General features: G+C 37.7%; 1 protein-coding gene and 1 long non-coding RNA gene across 2 annotated transcripts in view; one reads left to right on the top strand and one right to left on the bottom strand.

Annotated features, from left to right (window-relative positions):
- Positions 1 to 5,767: 5,767 nt before the first annotated feature.
- LOC143858650 (uncharacterized) lies at positions 5,768 to 6,616 on the bottom strand. The gene has a single exon (XM_077369350.1). The coding sequence runs from the start codon at positions 6,382 to 6,384 to the stop codon at positions 5,881 to 5,883; it is 504 nt and encodes a 167-aa protein (XP_077225465.1). The 5' UTR covers positions 6,385 to 6,616; the 3' UTR covers positions 5,768 to 5,880.
- A 5,657-nt stretch (positions 6,617 to 12,273) lies between these two features.
- Positions 12,274 to 22,108, top strand: part of LOC143858792 (uncharacterized) — a 28,240-nt gene continuing 18,405 nt past the window's right edge. The window contains exon 1 of the long non-coding RNA XR_013239041.1: positions 12,274 to 12,938. This is a non-coding gene — a long non-coding RNA (uncharacterized LOC143858792). The remainder of the gene's footprint in view (positions 12,939 to 22,108) is intronic.

The raw sequence follows: 22,108 nt of genomic DNA on the forward strand, positions 1-22,108 counted from the left end.
AGGAAGAAATGAAAGCAAAACGAGAAAAAGGACTTTGTTATTTCTGCGATGAGAAGTATAATCCTGGACATGATTGTCGCAAACGACTATACCATTTGGCTGCATTTGACGATGACATCGATCCAGATGATGTCCCTGATATGGAAGACATTGCAGAGGATGTTACATTGACTACTCCAGGCGAGAAATCAGCAGAAATTAGCTTTAATGCTCTCGTGGGCCAGCAAAATCCGAGTACCATCCGCGTTACTGGGGTAAATTCTAACCATTCTTTCCATGTTTTAATTGATAGCGGTTCCACCCACAATTTTGTGAAAGAAAGGGTCGTCAAATCGATGAATTGGCCAATTATTCCGACTACTCTATTCAGAGTCTTAATCGGAAATGGTGAGTCTCTCCTCTGCACCAAAAAATGCCTAAATGTTAAGATCAATTTACAATCACACGATTTTACATTTGATCTTTTTATCTTGCCCATCAAGGGAGCAGACATTGTGTTAGGGATTCAATGGTTGGCAGAGCTGGCCAATTGTCACAAATTACAGAGTCGCTACAATGGAGTTTAATTGGCAGGGAAAGCCTGTCACACTTGTGGGTGAAGCAGAACTCAATCCACACCCTCTTAAAGCTACCCACTTGAAACGTTTCACTAAAGCTGATTTGATTGCCTCCTGTTTCCAATTGATATATACAGAGGAACCCTCAGTAAACATTCGGTCCAGGAAAACCTCCTCACTGAATTGCCATCCAACATTCCCCCTGCAGTTGTTGATCTTTTACACCAATTTTTGGGAATTTTCCAACTACCTACTACATTACCCCCTCCTAGACCAATCGACCATCAACTTCACCTTATACCAGGTTCTTGTCCTATCAATGTCAAACCGTATCGTTATCCCCATTTTCAAAAACATGAAATAGAACGTCTGGTCAGAGAAATGCTCGTTAATGGAATCATTGCTCCAACTCACAGTCCTTTCTCCTCCCCTGTTTTATTAGTAAAAAAGAAGGATAATACATGGCGATTTTGTGTTGATTATCGCGCCTTGAATTCCATTACCATCAAGGATCGTTTTCCCATCCCAACTATTGATGAGCTCATGGATGAATTACATGGCGCCATGGTGTTTTCTAAACTTGATCTTCGATCAGGCTATCATCAAATCCGCATGAGAACAGCAGATTGTGCTAAAACAGCCTTTCGAACCCACGAAGGCCATTACGAATTTTTAGTTATGCCCTTCGGTCTTACCAATGCTCCATCCACCTTTCAACGTACAATGAACACCATATTCCAACCTTATTTACGACAATTTGTCATTGTATTCTTCGATGACATACTCGTTTACAGCAAATCAATGGAAGATCATGTTCATCATTTGTACTCTGTTTTGGAGTGTTTGGCCACAAATCAACTATTTGCTAAATTGACTAAGTGTCAATTTTGCCAATCACAAATAGACTATTTGGGCCATTTGGTTTCAGGCGTGGGGGTCCAACCAGATCCAGCAAAAGTTCAAGCAATGCTCAATTGGCCTAGACCGCTTACTCTGAAGCAGTTGCGAGGATTCTTGGGTCTCACCGGGTATTATCGACGGTTTGTCCATTACTATGCCACAATGGCGTATCTTCTAACTAATCTTTTAAAAAAGATGCTTTTACTTGGACTCAAGAAGCTCAATCTGCTTTCGATCAACTCAAACGATTAACGACTCAAGTCCCTGTATTAGCCTTACCCGATTTTTCCAAAGAATTTGTGGTGGAAACGGATGCTTCCCGTTTAGCCATTGGAGCTGTTTTGATGCAGGACAGACATCCCATTGCTTATTTCAGTAAAAAAATGTCACCTACGATGTCTCTTGCGTCCGCATATGTCAAAGAATTGTTCGTCATTACAGAAGCCGTTAAGGAGTGGTGCCAATATTTGCTTGGACAACACTTCACCATCTATACAGACCATCGGAGTTTAAAAAGTCTAATGGCACAGGTCATTCAGACCCCGGAACAACATCAATACCTTTGTAAATTACTGGGTTACAATTACTCTATTGTTTATAAACCAGGGAAGGATAACCCAGCGGCTGATGGCCTCTCTCGCATTGAAGAAGTGCCATCTGAATTAGAGCACAATGCAAGTTCCAACCTACAAATGGCAATGTCCAGTCCAGTTTTCGATATTACAAGTCAAATTCAATTAGAAAACACCACGGAATCTGAGCTCATAGCTAAACATGAAGAGATTGCACAAGGACATGCCGCCCCAGAATTTTCAGTTCGAAATGGCCTTCTGTTTCACAACCACAGGTTGTTTATTAGCTCCACATCTCCATTGCGATTTCGAATCATGTATGAATTCCATGGTTCACCTCAAGGAGGCCACAATGGGGTGTTGCGAACCATTCTTCGCATTTCTGCAAGTTTTTATTGGCTGACAATGAGGACAGACGCCAAGCAATTTATACGACAATGTCTTATTTGCCAACAAACGAAGTACACCACTTCTCCTCCGATGGGTTTACTACAGCCCTTACCAATACCCCGGCAAATTTGGGAGGACATTGCCATGGATTTCATCACCGGCTTACCTAATTCTAATGGGTTCACAGTTATCTTGGTCGTCGTCGATCGATTGTCGAAGTATGCACACTTTGGAGCTCTTCCATCCTCTTATACTGCTGTCAAGGTTGCTCGTTTATTCACTGATATGGTAATTAAGCACCATGGCATCCCTAAATCTATTGTGTCGGACAGGGACCCCATTTTCACTAGCAAATTTTGGTCAGAAATGTGGAAGCTAAGTGGAACCACTTTAAAAATGTCGTCCGCCTACCACCCTCAAACAGACGGGCAATCAGAAGTGTTGAATCGCTGTCTTGAACAATATCTCTGATCTTTTTCTCAGGAAAATCCCAAACAGTGGCAGGCTTCTTTGCTATGGGCAAAGTACTCCTATAATACCTCATTTCACACCGCCATTAAAATGACCCCCTATGAGGCTGTCTATGGTAGACCTCCTCCGGCTTTACCAACTTATATAATGGGGTCTTCACATGAGGATCTTTGTTTCTAGGGTTTCCAATATCAGAAGTTCTACTCAATATCTTCTCCTGACTTGGGGATCGAGTTGGGTGGATTCCTACTGCGTAATCAGTTTTAGCCATTCTGACACTTTTAGCTTGTTGTTAGCTCTTAATTCATCCAACAAGATGATAAATTCTTGGGAAAATTACATTTACACCCCTCTAGTTTCTGACACATTCAACTCTAACCCTGACTTTCAAAACGTGACAAGTACACCCCCTGAAGTTTCAAAATGTGACAAGTACACCCCCTCCGTCAACTGTGTGTCAGTTTAACCTGACGGAAAGACTGAAACTAACCATGGTTAATATTTTGAGGACAGAAATACCCCCATTTGCAGAGGGATTAGCATTACGCCATTTCCCACCGCCGCCGCCGCACCTCCGGCCACCACCATCGGCCATTGCCGCCGTCGCCATCTCCGGCCACCACCATCACCTCCACCATAGACAATGAAACCCCACCCCATGGCTACATCAAACCCACATTTCAAGAAAAAAGATTGATAAAAAACAAAAAAGCCCTAAAATATTAGTGTTGACATGCAAATCATGATAATGGTGTGATTGAAGACAAATAAAACTCCTAAATTGAGGGTTTATGTTGATAAATAAACAAGGGTTTGAATCAAACCCTAATTTTCAGTTGGGGAAGACGAGGGCATTTTGGTCATTTCCACCTCGCCGTCTACTCCGTCTAGTTTAAAAAACTTCAGGTGGTGTACTTGTCACGTTTTGAAATTCAGGGTTAGAGTTGAATGTGTCAGAAACTAGAGAGGGTGTAAATGTAATTTTCCCTAAATTCTTTTCATAGAACTTCCTCTTAAGGCCATGTTTAACCTCTAAGAATGAATATTCCATGATGGGCGTGACCTGGAGAGAATTGATAGGGTGGGAGTGAGGCATGAAAAACTTCCAAAAATAAAAAACCAATTCTAAAGAGGTATTTTTCTTCCCTTGCATTTTGGGTGCAAATTGTGTCTGAACTCTATCTAGAAAACAGTTTAAACACAAATTGCAGCCAAAATGCATTTATTGCACACCAAACTGACCCTAAGAGTTCAAGTATGAAGTCTAGTTCATTAAGAAAACAAAACAGACAAATATTGTCACTAAAAGAAGAAATGGTCCGCTACACATTGGGTGAAGAAAGTTGGGCAAATGCCTTTGCTTTTGCTTTTCTTTCTTATGCCACATTGTTAGATACGAAATCAATGCTTTAAAGCTTTTAAATGATTAACGACCACATATTACGGCATTAATATACTCAATATAATAGCTTCCTAATTTAATATTTCATATCTTCCGTTTTTACTTTTCATTAGCTTTCTAATAATTTACTTTTCCTATCTTCCGAAATTTCATTTTTCGCTATTTACCAAATTTCAGAAATTTGGGATTTCGGTCCGAAATTTCGGTAATTTTGGTCTGAAATTTAGATTAAAGGCCATTATTTATTAAAAAAAGTGTTACAAAATTTCGGCCGAAATTTCGAATTTCGCCAAAATTTCGGTTTTCGGTGGGGTCCGAAACCGGTTACTGAAATCGAAAATTTAAACCATGATTAGACTACAAAGTTTGGTAATCCGAGGAGTACCATATTTTCCATACCCACAAATGGCCACAATGTGAAAATTGCATGCATAGTTTCAGACTTTCAACATATAAAAATTGAAAAAAGAACAAGAAAATGGAAAATTTAAACCTTTTTCTTATTTTATAACTTTTTACTCTAACTAAATCTTCGTCTGGGATAAATTTGAAAACAAAAAACTGACTTTCGCATATTTCCTTAGCATTTTTTATTATTTAATAACTTGGATTTTCCTTATGATTTTTATATTAATTAAAAATGGTCTTTCCTTATAGTTTCTGACTAAATTAAAAACCATAGTTTTTTCATGCTTGTAATTAAGGACGTGGTATACACAATTAAACTTCGTGTCTTTTAATTTTAAATCCATAAACAGACATTAATGTGTAATTTTCCGTTCTCACAAAAATTGACAAATTCTGAGATATCACTAATTCTGGGATGCTTTACTATAATCTTAAGGTGTTCTTATATAGAGCACTTACATGATAAACATGGAATGGAATTAAGATAATTATAGAAGGAAATGATCCTAATCAAAACTACTTTCCTAATCTCTCTTGCTTGCCTCTTCTAATCCACTTGGCTAATTTATCTAGTTGGTTCATTTAGCCAACCTACCCAATCTACGTCCAAGATGATCCAACGGTGAGATCTTAACCCAATCCAACCGTGGGATCCCACATATTCTAACAAAAATGCCCCCATGAATTTGTAATGTATGGCTTTAATTGATTGCAGTGCAACATGTTCCATTAATGTTGAATAAACTTGTTCCGTTAATGTTGAACGAAATCAACACAACGATATGAAGAAATCAAGGGTGCAATATTGGTCATTTCTGCTAAGATTGGAAGTATTTTTTAATTCATTTATTTTGGGTAACTGCTAGTAACAGTCTCCTCCAACAAACAACTCCCCCCCTCAGAAGAAAACGAACTCAGAGTTGTATTCACTGCCCTCTTTGTTGAACACTTTCCTTCCATGAATTTTTCTTGACTTAAAAAAACTAAACTAGGCATACGGAAACACAAATTCTCCACTCAAGGATACAGAATTACAGTGAATTTTCATGCCGAGATCCGATGAGAACTGTTGGTAAATGATAAGATCACCTCAAAATTCATAAACAAGAAACAGAAAAACAATAACTGTTTTGTTTATATATTCATAGACAAAGAGATCACCATCTAAACAAAGTTTTAATTATAGATCGGTTGAGATTTCAGAGATGCTCTCCAAATGTGGACGCCAGATACCGACACGGCCTCGCCGTGGATCCCTTTGTGTAGATGCCTTCTCAGATAGAATCTCTGATAAGTACTGATCAGAAATAAGAAGCTTTGTTTCCTCAATTGGACTTGTGTTTTTGCTCTGAGTTTCTCTCTTCTTCTTCTTCTTCTTCCTTGTCACAGATCCCGATCGGGTCTTGTCGGGTTGTGTTGATACAGGCATGAGAAAATAGATCTTCCCCCTTTGCAGCTCTGCATCGGGTGGCACTACCACAATTTTCGAAACAACGCCGACGCCTTCTTCTGATGAAAAATATGTCTTTCTGAGTACATGTTTAGGATTGGCCTTCATGACTTCACAAGCTCGAATTGTCTTGGTGAATTCCTCCACACGCCCATTTGAGTGTACTACCCGAATAACGTCAAGCGATCCGCAAGGGAGAATGCAAGAGATGCAGCATCTGATGCTGTTCTTCATGGTTTCCCTCTCTCTCCCTCTCTCTCTCTACTGCTTAGATACCTATGATTAGCTTTTCGGGAAATTCCAAACGAACAATTTCAACGAAATCTTTTAACATCTTATTTTACTATGTTCAACTCTATGTATTTCTCTATCCGTATCACTCTCATAGAGAGAGAGGGAGGGAGGAAGTGAGAGAGGGGAAAGGGAGAGCTGTAGATAAATATCAAGAGAATGAATACTCACTCTTTTTTTTATTAGGAATTAGTAACCTAAAACTTAATTTGGCAAAGAGATTGTGATATTATTATAATTTCCTTTTGTCAGGTAGGATTATCTTTGCTTAGATGAAATCCATGGCATGAATAATTGCACCTAGTTATGTACTTAGCTTTTGGCTTCCATCATTGAGGGCCCACCCTTCTTTTATATTCAATAATGTGGGAAGCCCTATTCATGAGGCATGTTTGTGGATGATTGGGACTGCCAAGTAGGTGCAAGCAAGGCCTTATAAGAGGGTGGAGAGGTGCATTAGATGACACTTGTTGTTTAATGATTGGGACTTCAAAACAAGGAGAGAGAGTGAGAGGAGGGGTATATTCATCAACGTGGATCATATGAGGTGTGACACATGTAAGTCAATGGTTGGGGATGCTAGGTAAGAGTGGGTGAGGAGAGTATTAAGGTGGGACCCTTCATTTATGAGTTGAAGTGGGATGTCCTTAGGCTCCATTCAGTTACAATTGCCTTCTTCCTCTTTCGTTCTTTCATCTGTTGAAGTATAAATAAATGATTAAATAACACCAACTCTAAGAGCCTAAACTTTTGGAATACTTGGGTTTTTCACGTGGTACAATCCTTACTATCCTAAAAGCCTAAAAAGCCCTGAAATTTCGTCAACCAACTTTTCCCTTAATTCCCTGCCCTTGTCTTTGAAATCTTCCTCATACGTCCCTACTTTTTCAGGGCAATTTCGTCACTTCAATGCTGCTTTGCTTGGGAAGCCACATGCAAAAATCTTGCGGCATGTAAGAAAGGAGGAGCAGAAACATCATGCAATCTACGAATATCTACGAGGAGAAAGGAGGAGCAGAAATCGTGTGTTCTATATATTGGCTGTTGTTTTATTGTTTATTATGCAAAGGTTTGGTCTGTTTCTTTTAAATCGATGTGGGTTTCCTTCAGCTATATATGTTTTTGCTGTGTTTTTTTATCATTCTATCTTTCTTTCTAAAATGACACAAGTCTTCTGTAATTCTGTTGGTTCCGTTTCTATAAATGGTTTTTTTTTTAATTATACCATCAATTTCTCATAGATGTGCCTGATTTACAGTTCCTTGCTATTGGTCATGAATTTAGGAGATCTACCTTTAGCTCTAATACTTCATTTTTTCTTCTAGGATTTGTTGGTGATGAATGTGGAAGGATTCTATCTTTTGTTTAAAGAGTTATCCTTTAGCTCATATTTTCCGTGCAGATAGTTGTTGAAGAAAATTTTTTCCTCTTCAGAGTATGATGAAATAAATTTAAAAGATCCCCCCTGAAACCAGTTACTTCTGACATATCATGCAATTTATGAATATCTAAAGGGAAAAAATAAAAGCAGAAACCATGTGTTCTGCCTTCTGTTTTTACTAAAATTTGTTGTTAACTATTTTGCAATTAGGTAGTCACCTATTTTGTAGATCTCGATGCCTCAATGCTAAAAATCCAAAGAACATGGCTATGATAAAATTGCTTATGTTAAGTTTCTTGTTTTCATTACTATTTAAATAATTTTGTAATTTTGGATTTATTTTATTGTTTTTACTGTGTGATTTTCTTTAGGTGGAGTGTGGTTTGAGTTTTGGATTTATTGCTTTAAATTGATCCTTTCGGTCTCATATAGTTTATTTGTATTTCTTCTCAGGTCAACAACTTTTGTAATTCTAAGTGTTGACAGGTTGCAAGGCCCAGAAATTGAAAAGCTATACTCAGTATTTTATTTCAATTGCTTCATATTGATGTGGCATTTTATTGTACTCAAATCTAAATACATTTATTTTGTTATATTCTTTTGTAATTTGAATTTGCAAGTCCAGTATCCTGCTTCATCTGCCATACACTTTAAATCTTATTTACCAACTGCCTTAAGCTTACTCTGAAGCTAAAATTGAGATATCCACATATTCTCTAAGCTTTTCTTATGTGTTGGATCTTCTATTTCTTTCTTTTTTGTGCATATTTAGATGTATCCTTCTCTTTTTTCTGGAAGTTCAAAGGTCGAAAGTTTGAGGCATGATATTTCTATGATCTACATTCAAGTGGTGGTGGTGTGAGCACTTCTCTGCCTGAGAGTGAGATGAGTTCTGCCAAAGCTAATATAAGTGCTGAAGTGGGTAGATGAAAGAGGGATTTCACTGCTGTACAGTGCTTCTCATACATGCCTTGAAGATAGTATTACAATACCTGATGGGAATTGTTTGCCGTAGAAACTTTGTGCAAAATGTAGTCATGATTTTAATCTATATATTTTATATTGTAAGCAAGATGGATTCAATCCCAATCACTTGCGTCCATCAAAATACTATTAAGAACCTTCAAGCAATGACACTGAAAAAAGGGGGGAAATATTTCCAGATAATTAAAAAAACAATCAAACCAACTCTAGATCTACCTCACCTATAGAAAAGAAATATGATCAGTTAGAGTTATGATCTTCTCGCATCGGTGGTTGCCAGTTTGTTAGGGCATATACTTTGATTTGGGCCGTGGGTATTTCATTTTTAATTTTATATGCACTTTGGTCTCTATAAATGGAAGCAAACAGCCCCTTCATTTCTGCATTCCTCTTAATTTTATAATCAAACATGCCAATTTATGAATATTTATCAATAATAGCACTCTTACTTCGTTTTACCCTTCTGTATTTAGCCTGTAAAAGGTTCTTGCAATTCACTATAGATGTTTGCTTGCATGTTGATTTCTTTGTTTTCTCATTAATTTTATATTTTCTTATGCTTTCTTGTTCGGGTAAAAGCCACACCACACTCGTCTAGAATCAGGGTCTTCTCTTTTTTCAACCATGTTTGTACAATACAAGGTGGCTTTCAAAATTTAGAATGACAATAGCCAAGTTTAATTGTAAACATTTCCTTACTGAATTTTATAAGAAGATCATGTATCATAAAATGATATCTCCAATCTTTCATAGAAAGATCAAATGAGTGTCTTTGGAGAAGTATAACAGATGATGCTCATCGTTTAAATAGGGATAATTAGTTGAACTTATATGTTATTATGATAGTTTTTTATAAGTTTCTGCTTAGTTTAGAAGAGATAATTTTCCTATGAAAGGGATTAATTGCAAGATGGGCATGAAGAGAACTAAATTGCATTTCAGTTTTTAGATCAAGTACTTCTTGCTATTATGCATGTTTCTGAGCTTTGTTCAAAATTTTTCATATTTGATCAATTTAGTAATTGGGCATGAAGAGAACTAAATTGCGTTTCATTTTTTAGATCAAGTACTTCTTGCTAGTATGCATGTTTATGAGCTTTGTTTAGAATTTTTTCATATTTGATCAATTTAGTTATTTCAACTGTTTTATACTTGATTTTATTTGTTGTTCGTTCCTGTACTGTTTTCTCTTCTTTGCTAATTAGTAGCCTTTAAGCATATTAGTTAGAATGAATTAAATGAATAAGAAAAACTCTGCCAAAGCAGCCGTGAAATTGCTTTCTATGAAATTGCCTAGCAAATGCCATTGAGCTTGACTGTGGGTGCTGATATCTTCATATAAATTTCCCTTTTGTGAGTCCTATGTTTATTACAATTTCTAATTGTTTGGATGATCCCCTTTTGCAGTGATTTCAAATAATTGTAGGTGGGTGAATTCACTAGCGCATAAATATATTTTCTTTTACATAAAATATGGGGATTTAAACCTCAAAATGACGCGGGTTTCATTTTAGAATTGGTATATTTTTCGTTACTTGTTTTGTTGATTTTGGTCCTTGCAAATTTGGTGGTAGTTTGCTTTTTGTGGTTGTTAGTTGGCATTTATTCTGATAATTGAAGCCTTAAGAATGATATTATAATACCGAGTTTTTATATGGTGCCAAACCGCGAAGTACCGTGAATGTTGTACCACGCTTGATATTTGATCCAACAGCACCACACTTTTTAATAGGTTGCTGTTGGATCAAATATCAAGAGTGGTACCTCTTACGTACCACCTTGACAGGACTTCACGGTCGACCACCATATAATTTCTCTCATAATATCATTCAAAAAAAAAGAATGATATTATAATCTATTGTATTAACAAAGCCAATACTTTTTTTTAATGGTAAAAACCCAGTACTTGTTACACATTGGTATCTATGCTATGTTCTCAACATTGTTTAGGAGGATTACACTCTACTGAGTTATGTATCAGTTTAAATGACCTTAGTTACTTCTTTTGGCAGGAATTCTTACAGCCATTGAATACCATAAACTCATCATTGATATCGAGGTGCAGAGACTCTCATCTTCATATGTTTGTGGACCTTCTTAATTATAACTTGCCAGCCTGAAATTGCTTTGAGAGTGCCACTCGCAAGGCATTTCCCTTTTACATTAGCTTGGCTAACCGAACCATTTACCTTTCAATTTTCTGCATGTGGGATTTGGTGGTACCTTAACAAGTCTTTTGGATTATATTTATTCCCCTTTTTGTATGAATATATTTTAGAATTGTCAAAATATTGATCTTTTGAAGCAGCCGATCTATTCATAACCTTGCCATCTAGCTGTTCCCATTTTATTCCAGGAATTCAGAAATGGCATAGTTGATACAAGCACTTATACCAAAGCACGAAAAGGATTTAGCTGTGATAAGAATATGCAATGAGTCAGTGTGGCATTTTTCATTGGTAATAATGATCCTCTATTAGTAGATATTAGTAAAAAACCTTCCATTTTTTGTGTTAGTCATGTATGTACTTGATGCTATTTCTTCATTTTCTTTCTCATGCTTATATAAAACTCAACTACACAATCGAGCTGCCTCTGATTTTAACCAGCTTGACCAAAGTTCAAGTCTTGGATGGTACAAAGTCAACAGTGGAGATCTCAATAGATGTTTATGATATAAAAAAAATCTTCATATTTACTTGGATTTTTTCCCTGGACGGAACAATTATACCTTTCCATTTTTTTGTTAGTCATGTATGTACCTGATGCTATTTCTTCAACATAAACTCAACTACACAATGGAGCTGCCTCCGATTTTAACCAGCTTGACCAAAGTTCAATTCTTGGATGGTATAGTCAACAGTGGAGATCTCGACAGATGTTTATGATAAAAAAAGATCTTGAGATTTACTTGGATTTTAACAATTATTTTAGTTTTATCAATGAAAATGATATTTAATAAAAGGGATTTCGTAGGGACTATTGCAGAAGGCAAAAGGCATTTGGTGGGACAGCTGTTGCATGAGAGCAGCCATGAATTAAATAAGGGAGTGTAGACACCCCATTTTGACCGGACCCAAGTTCGCTGTGTTTGTGCGAAGCCCTATCCAATCAATGAGTGGGGATCCCAAATTACACCATAAGCTAGATTAGGGTCTCACCAAGGCCCCCGCCAAATTTCATCAAAATCCGACCCAATTTGTCAAATAAGACGAGCCGAGAAGGAGGCATAGTATAAGTGTAAAAAGGGGGGCGATTTATCTGTGGAGGAGAATATCCAGTTGAGAAGGGGGGTGCATTTATCCTACGGAGGTCGCGCCCGGGCCAAATAGGACAAAAATGGCGGGCGCGCCTCATCAATTTCCACGCGCCTCATCAAGTGGGGGTGCGGATATCAAAGCATTTATTTTGATATATATAAAAAAAATCAAGAGAGAGGGGGACTGTTCATTTTTTTTCATGAAAAATCCGAGAGAAAGAGAGAGAGAGAGCGAGATCTCCAAAACCCAAACCCTATTTTCCGATCGAGATCTTCTTTTTCCGATCATATTTCTCGTTTAATTTTGCCGGATTCGGGCAAGCTCTGGCTGATTTCCTTTCATTTTTACTGTTTGATTTCCATTATTTTTTCGTTCTCCCTTTCTCTTGATTCTGTCCATAGTCTTCTATTAGAAGTCTAGGTAAATTCTTGTAAAATCAGAGAGAGAGAGAGAGAGAGAGAGAAGAAGATTTCTTGATGTTCTTCTTCTTTTCCGATCATACCTCACCGGAATCCCGATCGATCTATGGCCGGATTTTGTTTTTCATCTCCCTTGTTTTCCTCTCTCTGTTCTTCCTAATCTTGAAGCCATAGATCTAATCTCTTGAAATCCTAGCTTTAAATCATTTTCCACCTCAAATCCTAGATCTAAACTCAAATCTGAGATCCTAACCAATTTTTCTTCTCCGGTGGAATTCCAATCGATTTTCCGGTAGATCCGGGTTCTGGCCATCATAGCTCAATTCTCAGAGAGAGTAAAAGTTAGATCTGAAGATAAAAAGAAGAGATCTGGTGTGAGGGTGAAGTAGATCTGAGAAAGAAATCAGATCTGTGAAGAAGGAGGTTTAAACTTCTCAAATTCGTGTAAAAAAGGTATTCATCTCCAATTTGGTTAAGCAATCACCGAGATCTGTCCTAGCTTCAAATAGCTTTGAAATCCTTTTCAAATTTAGATCATCAATTGTTCGTTTAAATTCAGATCACTAGATTTTGAAGTAAAATCTTTTTATTAATTGTTTGCTTTTATTTTTGAATATTGAATAAAGCTCTCGAACGTGTTAGTATAGATATTTTTGTATTAAAAAAAAAAGAAAAAAGAGAGCATCAGATGCCCTTGTTGAAAATTTGATTTCATATTAGTAGCTTTAATTAGGTTCATTGTCATGCTATTTTCTCATCTGATAATCTATGGTTATATATTGTGAGGATTGAAAACATTTTTTTTATTTATGAACAGTGATAATTGATAAGTTTTTCTTGAGGATCATGTGAGGGAATATGAGTATAATTTTGTATGAAATTAATGTTAATTCCCTATGACCTGTAGGTAGTTGTAGCATTATTTGGAATCTGTCATATCATTTTCCTCATTCTAGAAAAGGCATTTTCTAATAACCATCTGGTGGCTATGGTTCAGATTTCATTTGGAGTGGATATCAAATCTCTTATAGTTCGAAGCATTTTTATTTTATTTTGATATTTACCGAATGGTATGTGGTGGTGTTTGGTTTGGTTATTTTTTTCCTAAAGCAGTGGTCATTGCTTTGCTTGACCATATGTGATGCTTATAATAAATTGCCATTTTCCCTTACTGATTGTTTGGATGAAATCATTATTGGTAAGCATTTATGTGTTATGGATTATAACCATCATGGCATATTCCAAGTTTAATTATGCATACAACTGTGGTTACTAGGAATGAATCGTTAAAGGATAAATGAGATATTTTGCCATTGAGATTAGGTATTACAAATTCTATAATGCAATGTTATGTTTGAACATTTCATTAAATCTTCCCAGTTTGTAGTCGCATTGTATAATCTCTCCCTTAGCTTAATGGAAATAGTTTGATGGGACTCCTCCATTATTCAGTGAGCTTGCACCTTATGTTTTGATGTTTTGATATCTCAATGGTTTATTTGATTTGGATATAGTAGATTATCCATGAGCTTTTCTTGAGATAATCATTTATGATTAAATTTTGCTTACATCCAAATGGCTGACTTGAATGTGTGAATGAGACGAGATTATCAAGTCTCCAAGCTAGCATGAACCTTCCTTGAAGCATTGGATTTTATTTTATTTTTTACTTTGCTTTTGGGCATTGGCATTTATATTCACTTGATTATTTTGCTTCCCCTGTATTCAGACCAATATTACTTAAATGAGAGCATTCATTTGGTCATCTGTGGGTCGCTGTTAACTGGTAAAAGGAATTGGTTTAAATTTATTATGGTTAATTGCACTTCATACATAGCCACTGCTGCTTAAATGTTTAACCAATATGGCCCATGTCATTGCTTTAAGTGATGAGATGGGCATTACCATGTTCAAAAATTGCACCAGCCAAAGGTTTTTCTAGTGTCTTAAGTGATTTTCCATGACCCTTAGGTTATCCAATGAGCCTTAAATTCATACAGTATAGATAAGTTCCCTTGAGAATGGTGTTGTTATAGTATATGTGAGATTTCCCAATTAGTTGCTTATGTGTGATTGAATGTTACTAGCTGAGCTGTATTCGAAGGCACATTTATTTGATTCACTTCAAAAAACTATTTTCTGTCTAAAAGAAATTGTCAGGGTCCAAGCATGTTTGTTGATTAGTGTATTGACGTCGCAATGTGGAAGCGCTAATGTCAAAACATGGTTTTATTTGTGTCATTTCTTACCTTGCTCAATCAAGTTTTTAATATTTGTATTAATGATACAGATAATAGTGTTGATATCAAGACATAGCGATGTAACCCTCACTTCTATATCTAACAGATTTACCCTATTTTCTTTCTATATTGGCTTGTGAATCTGATATGTTTTTGCTATTTTTGAATATAGTTTGAGGTGATCCCTTTTAGGAATAGTAAAGAACTATTTGACAATCCTTTGAACCCCATGATGACCGAGCATGGTGGAATTATATATTCCTGTTTCAGCACCTGTTTAGCAATATATGTTAAACCCATGAATATGCCTATTAGCATTTCAGCCCCAGTTTTAGCATATTGCTGCCCCTGTTTTGGCAAATTGTGCGCACAAACCTGCCCCATTTATGCACTCAAATCTGCCCCTGTTTGGCCCCAATTTCTGTCCATAAAATATGCCCTGTTTTGGCACTAAAATCAGCCCTCATTTCAACCTTGTTTTACATAGGTTCAACCAACATTTCAACCCTGTTTTATGCACATTGTTTAAGCACATTTTTATCCATGAATCATCCCCCATTTTAGACCTTTCACTATTTTATTTTTTTTGAATGAGCTGAAGATATTAGTGTTGTTGTCATTGAAGTTATGAATGAGATTGTGTTAATATCATTGCATAGTTGATGCCTTACACCTTTCTACACTTGGTAACTATGATTTGTGTTGATTTGAAAGTGCATAATTACTGTCTATCATTGCATATTTGCTGCCCTGCAATGAGTAGTTGTTGTCTCACAAGCTGTATACCCTGTAGTAGTTATTTTAGCTTGTTTAAATAATATATAGCTGCTGCCTTGCAATGAGTAGTTGCTATCTCACAAGCTATATACTCTGTAGTAGTCCTTCTAGCTTGTTTAACTAATATATAGCTGCTGCCCTGCAATGAGTAGTTGCTGTCTCACAGGCTATATACTCTGTAGTAATCATTCTAGCTTGTTTAAATAATATATAGCTGCTGTCCTGCAATGAGTAGTTGCTGTCTCACAGGCTATATACTCTGTAGTAATCGTTCTAGCTTGTTGAAATATTATATAGCTGCTGCCCTGCAATGAGTAGTTGTTGTCTCACAGGCTATATACTCTGTAGTAATCGTTCTAGCTTGTTGAAATATTATATGGTTGTTACCCTGCAATGAATAGTTGATGTCTCACAGGTTATATATTCTGTAGTAGTCATTTTGGCTTGGCGAAATAATATATGGTTGCTATCCATCAATGCATATTTACTGTCCTGCAGATTATAGGCTTTAAAATTGTAATTTAGTTAAGTTTGCATGATATGAAATATTGTCTTTGAGTAGAACTCATTCCTTTGAGTGCTCTGAGTATATGAGGCAATTGCCGAGTCTTTTGGGTGCCTTCAAGTGTTGGTTCTTTATTCATTAGGGCAATGATGGCGATAGTCGGAGCCTCCCCTTTAGAGAGGCAATTTGTGTCTCTATAGAAAAACCCATCCTTAGGGGACTTGCTCAGTCCAAGTAAAGCTCCCCTCCTTTGTATAGTAGACTTTACTAGTCTTTTGGGTGCCAGTAGAAATTAGATCCCTACTAGGAGACATGCTATGTCTCATTAGGCCATGTTCCCTTAGAGACGAGCCTCATTTGGAGCCTACCCTTAGGAAGGTTGTCTTGATTTTGACAGATAGTACCCTTAGGAGGCATGCCTTGCCTCATTTGTAGATCCCCTATTTGGAGACAAGCCTTGTCTCATTTAGAGGGTTTCCATTTTTAGAAGGCTTACCTAGCCTTATATTAGAGCAGCTCATTTTAGTGTTATTAGAGAGTCTTTGACTCATTTATCCTTTTTAGTGGTATTATTAGAGAGTCCTTGACTCATGTTTTTTTTTAGGAGTATTATTAGAGAGTCTTTGACTCATTTGTTCTTTAGTTGATGTAATTAGAGAGTTTTTGACTCATTTACCTTATCTTTCGATAGTGTTATTAGTTAGGAGTTTCTCCTTAGTGTTGTCGTCGTTCTTCTTTGTTAGAGACTAGTACAGTTTCACGCCAGCTTTTCTTATTTGTGGTCTTAGACAATTTCCTCGTCTTTGGCGTTAGTTTACCTGGTTTAGGGGTTTCCCCTGTTAACCCTAGGGTTTGGCCTTAGGGTTTTGCTTTGTATATTCCCTAGGTCTTTGACCAAAAGGTTGAAAACTCTTTAAACTTCAAAAACATTGGAAAACTTTAAAAATGTTAAAAACATTGAAAACTTTAAAAATGTCAAAAACATTTGAAAACATTAAAAACCTTAAACCTTTTGGATTGTTAAGTATTAATTAAGAGAGTTCGTTTCGAACTACGTTGGCTTGATCCTCTTTCACGAGATACGTAGTGCAGCTTGGGATCTTTATCCCAAGTCCAGCCAAACCTTTAAAAATAAATTTGTCAAACCTTCCAAAAATGCAAAAAACTTCTTCAAAACCTTTTTTCCAAAGAGATCTTCCCCTAGAGTTAGGAGTCTGTCCTAACCGTTTGGTTTGTTTTAGAGTTAGGAGTCTGTCCTAATTTGTTTGATATGGTGTGTCCTGTCGTGTGAGTATCCCTAGAGTTAGGAGGCCTCGAGTCGATCGGTTAGACATTTAGTCGAACCGATGGCTAGACTAGAAAACATATAGTCGGCCCATGGTTTTCATTAGGTTGCACAGCCTAGATACACATAGGTTATAGGACTCACCTGCATTAGCTTAAGGCTAATCAACTTGCATTAGTTAGGACATATATAGAGTCCTAAAAATTACAATTCACATGAATTTAAGCAGTTATACAAAAAGCTTTAAAAATTAGTCGAGTCTAGTGGATTAAGTCTAGGTTAGTGGTTCTATATGGTTAGGCATCGTAGTTAGAATAGGTCATCGAACTATGTTGACTCCGATTCTTCCCGAGGCCGGGATACGTAGAGCAGCTGGGATGGACGGCCATCTTGGTCCGAGTCAAGTCGCATTAGAGTTAGGACTTGTTTTGTCCTGTCATATATATGATTGATTTGTGTTTTATGTTTTGATGTGTTTTCTTACTTTCTTGTACTGATCCTATACCTTTAGCTATAGCTTGCATGTGTTTGCACATCAGAACTTAGACACCCATTAGGCTTGTCACTCATAACCTAGCTATGCTTAGGTGATACATCTTTCATTTTATTTTATGTGTGCTTATTATTTTATCCTCAGGAAATGCATGCTTAGATAGACGACTCCTGAGGATTGTTCCCATTTCACATGATTTTTACCCAAACTTCTTTGGAGTTAATAATAAATGGCATAAGAGACCAAGTACTTGCACTCGGACGAATCGGGGGTGCTCTCAGACCTTCCCCATTTGTAACTAGGCACGAACCCATATATATTTATGGTTATCCATTGCACAGAGGATTTGATTTTAGGGTTCCATGGCATATCCATGGATGGCGACTCTGTGTTTATTTCAGGTATGTCTCGGTTTCGAGCTTTCGCTCAGGATCGAGACATATCTCTTTCTTTTTATATCGCCACTCGTGCTATGCTATGAGAGTGGCATCCGTTTTGAGAGTTCCTTGGTAGAGCTCTCCTTCATACGTGGATGATCCAGAGGTAGTGTAGGGACCCGTTCCCTCGCCTATCTCGGATCGGGGTCCACAGGGAGATGATTTAATGATGCTTATTGTGGACCCCGATCCCGAGGAGGACGAGTGTGGAGGACACGAGATCCCCCTGCAATCCTCAAAGATCTCCACATGTGAAGGAGAGCTCTACCAAGGAACTCTCGAAATAGGTGCCACTCTCACAGCATAGCATGAGTGGCGATACAAAATGAATGAGATACATCCTGATCCGGAGCCAGGGCTCGAAACCAAGATGTACCTAAAAAAAACTCAGAGTCGTCATCCATGGATAGGCCACGGAACCCCAAAATCAAATCCTCTGTGCAATGGATAACCAGAAATATATATGGGCTCGTGCCTGGTTACGAATGGAGAAGATCCGAAGAGCACCCCCAATTCGTCCGAGTGCAAGGACTTGGTCTCTTATGCCATTTTCATTAACTCCAAAGAATTTTGGGTAAAATCATGTGAAATGGGAACAAAATATCCCCGGGAAGACATCTACCTAATCATGCATGACCAGGGGCTGAAATAATAAGCGCATACAAAACAAAATAAAAAATGTGTCACCTAATCACAACTAGGTTACGAGTGGCATACCTAACCGGTGTCTAAATTCTGGTGGACAAACACATGCATGCTACAGCTACAGGTAGAGGGTCTGCACAAGAAAGTAAGAAAACACAATAAAATATACAATATAACAATACAACAAATCCTAAGACTCTAAACGATTTAGCCCGAGTCCTTGAATGGTATGATGTTCATCCAAAGAAGCTTACGTATCCCCGCCTCCACGAGAATCAAGGCAACGTAGTTCTTCGCGCCTATTCTAAGCTATGACGCGTAAGACACCTAGACCTCTGTCCTAGACTCGATCTAAAAGACCGGACTAGTTATTAAAGCTTCTTGAGCGATTATTTAAGTTCCAGTGAATTGCGGATTTTAGGACACCCTATATGCCCTAACTAAATGTGGGTTAGCCCTAAGCTAATGCAGGTGGTTCCTACAACCTATGTGTAACTAGGTGTGTTTCCTAAGGAAAATAAAGGGTGTACTAGCGCATCATATTCTAGTCATCAGTCGGCGATGTGGATCGCCAACTGACCGGACGGAGGCCGAACAAACTCCTAACTCTAACACAAACACAAAAATGGGCGGATATGGAGGAGGCTTGGCCGGAATTAATGGAGGAGATGGCTGAGATGAAGAAGAAGTGGAGGTGTTGCTTGGCTGGGTTGGGATTAGGAGAATGGGTTTGATGGTGGAAAGGGTTGATGTTAGGGAGGATAGATCCGGTAAGATATGGGAATTTCTCACCGGAGAAGATGGTAGCTGGACGGAGATGATGGACAGAGGTGGTGGTGCTAACCGGCGGCAATGGGGAGGCCGCGGATCGAGGGTTTGATGGAGGTAATTGGTAGGAGGTTGGGAGAAGAAGGTGGTCGATGGTGGGTTTGGGGAAGAAGAAGAAGAAGAAGGAGATGGAGGCAGCCAGTAGCTTGGCTTGGATGGATTCCGGCCGGGAATGGGGTCGGAGAGGACAATCGGTCTCTCCCTCTCTCTCTCTCTCTGTTTGCAGCCGAAAATGGGAAAAACCTCCCCCTGAAACCCTAGTTCGTTGGGTTTTTAAGGGGAATGATATATTTGGCACCCCCTTGTATTGCTTGGACAGCCCCCCTCTAGTATATTATGATTGTCCTTTTATACAACCAAAGGGGTGTCTGGGGTAAAAATGGGGTACATACCAAAAAAATGAAAATGATATATCACACCCCTTATTCTTCCTTGGGCAACCACCTCAAATGAATTTTGATATCCTTTTTCCTTGCTAGGGATGACCTTGGGTAAGGGAAAAGGATCTCTTGTTGGATATCCCACCCCCCTTTTGCACTACACCATGCTACGGACTACACTCATACTAATTGTAAACTGATTTTTACGAAATGTTATAAGGACTTACTTGGGATCCTAACCTACCCTACGACTGATTTCGGGATACAAATTCATTTATTTAAAACTTTTTTTTGTTCAAAAGGACTTATTTGGGGTTCGGTCAAAATGGGGTGTCTACAGATGCCCCTCTTTGGCAGAGCGTGTGTAACGCGCGAATGCCAAAGCTGAACAGACAACACATTTTGGCCGACCTGAAAGCAAATTTTTGGGTTTTGGGTTCTAAAATGATATTCACAAAGATAAACTGGCAAAAGACTCTTAACAAAACTCTAAAACTGCAAGCAATAGGGAGATAGTCTCTCGTCGACCCTTAACTCTGCAATTGGTACATCTCAATGAGATGGCCTCTCTTGAAACTCTTAACTCAACAAAACATATCATATTGGTGAAACTACTTTCCACCTCAATCATTCAAAACAATGGGGGAACTATTTTTAAACAAATATTCGAAATCAAAAGAGACTACTTTTCTCCCAAAATCTTTTAAATCAAAAGGAAACATTTTCTTTTACACAAGCAAATCAGAATCAAAAGGAAACTACTTTTCACACAAACAAACAAAACCAAAAGGAAACTACTTTTCTGACAAACATCATAATCACGAGAAACTAAATTTTCTCCAAAACCTTCTATCTCTGAGAAACTACTTTTCTCTCCAAAAACTATGTCTATGAGAAACTACTTTTCTCCAAAAACTCTATCTCTGAGAAACTACTTTTCTCTCTAAAACTCTATCTCTGAGAAACTACTTCTCTCTCTAAAACTCTATTTATGAGAAACTACTTTTCTCTTCCAAAATATTCAAATCATTGAGAAATTACGTTTCTCTTTCAAAATCTTCAAATCACTGAGAAACTACTTTTCTCTTCTAAAATCTTCAAATCATTGAGAAACTACTTTTCTCCAAAAACTCCTTCCAATCAAAGAGGAAACTACTTTTTGCCCAATCTTATGATCAAACGGGAAAACTACTTTTCGCCCAATCTTCCAAACTCAGGGAAACTACTTTTCGCCCAATCTTCCAATTAAAGGGGAAACTACTTTTCGCCCAAAGGGGAAACTACTTTTCGCCCAATCTTCCAATTAAAGGGGAAACTACTTTTCGCCCAATCTTCCAAATCAACGGGGAAACTACTTTTCGCCCAATCTTCCAAACACGGGGAAACTACTTTTCGCCCAATCTTCCAATTAAAGGGGAAGCGACTTTTCACCCAATCTTTCAATCAACGGGGAAACTCCTTTTCGCCCAATCTTCCAATTAAAGGGGAAACTACTTTTCGCCCAATCTTTCAATCAACGGGGAAACTGCTTTTCGCCTAATCTTCCAATCAAAGGGGAAACTACTTTTCGCCCAATCTTCCAATTAAAGGGGAAACTACTTTTCGCCCAATCTTTCAATCAACGGGGAAACTATTTTTTGCCCAAAGGGAAAACTACTTTTCGCCCAATCTTCAAATTAATGGGAAAACTACTTTTCGCCCAATCTTTCAATCAACGAGGAAAGTACTTTTTGCCCAATCTTTCAATCAACGGGGAAACTACTTTTCGCCCAATCTAAAATCACGGTGAAACTGCTTTTCACCAGACGATAGCTATACAGACCATTGCTGAAAATTCATCTGTTTAGCTATCCGGGTAACTCTGACTCCTCTCTTTCAAGGTAGCGAATCACCCAAAATTTATATGGTCCTGCCAAACAGTTCTATATAATTCCACGCAGATATACCTGACTTCTAACTCGTTAGGTTAGCGGTACATTGCGAAGCAATGATTAAGCAAGTTACTACTTGACATTTCACTACTAATCATCTGG

Source organism: Tasmannia lanceolata, unplaced genomic scaffold (assembly GCF_043159265.1).
Source record: "Tasmannia lanceolata isolate RefF3 unplaced genomic scaffold, GAP_Taslan_0.1 ptg000026l, whole genome shotgun sequence".
NCBI classification, from domain to species: domain Eukaryota; kingdom Viridiplantae; phylum Streptophyta; class Magnoliopsida; order Canellales; family Winteraceae; genus Tasmannia; species Tasmannia lanceolata.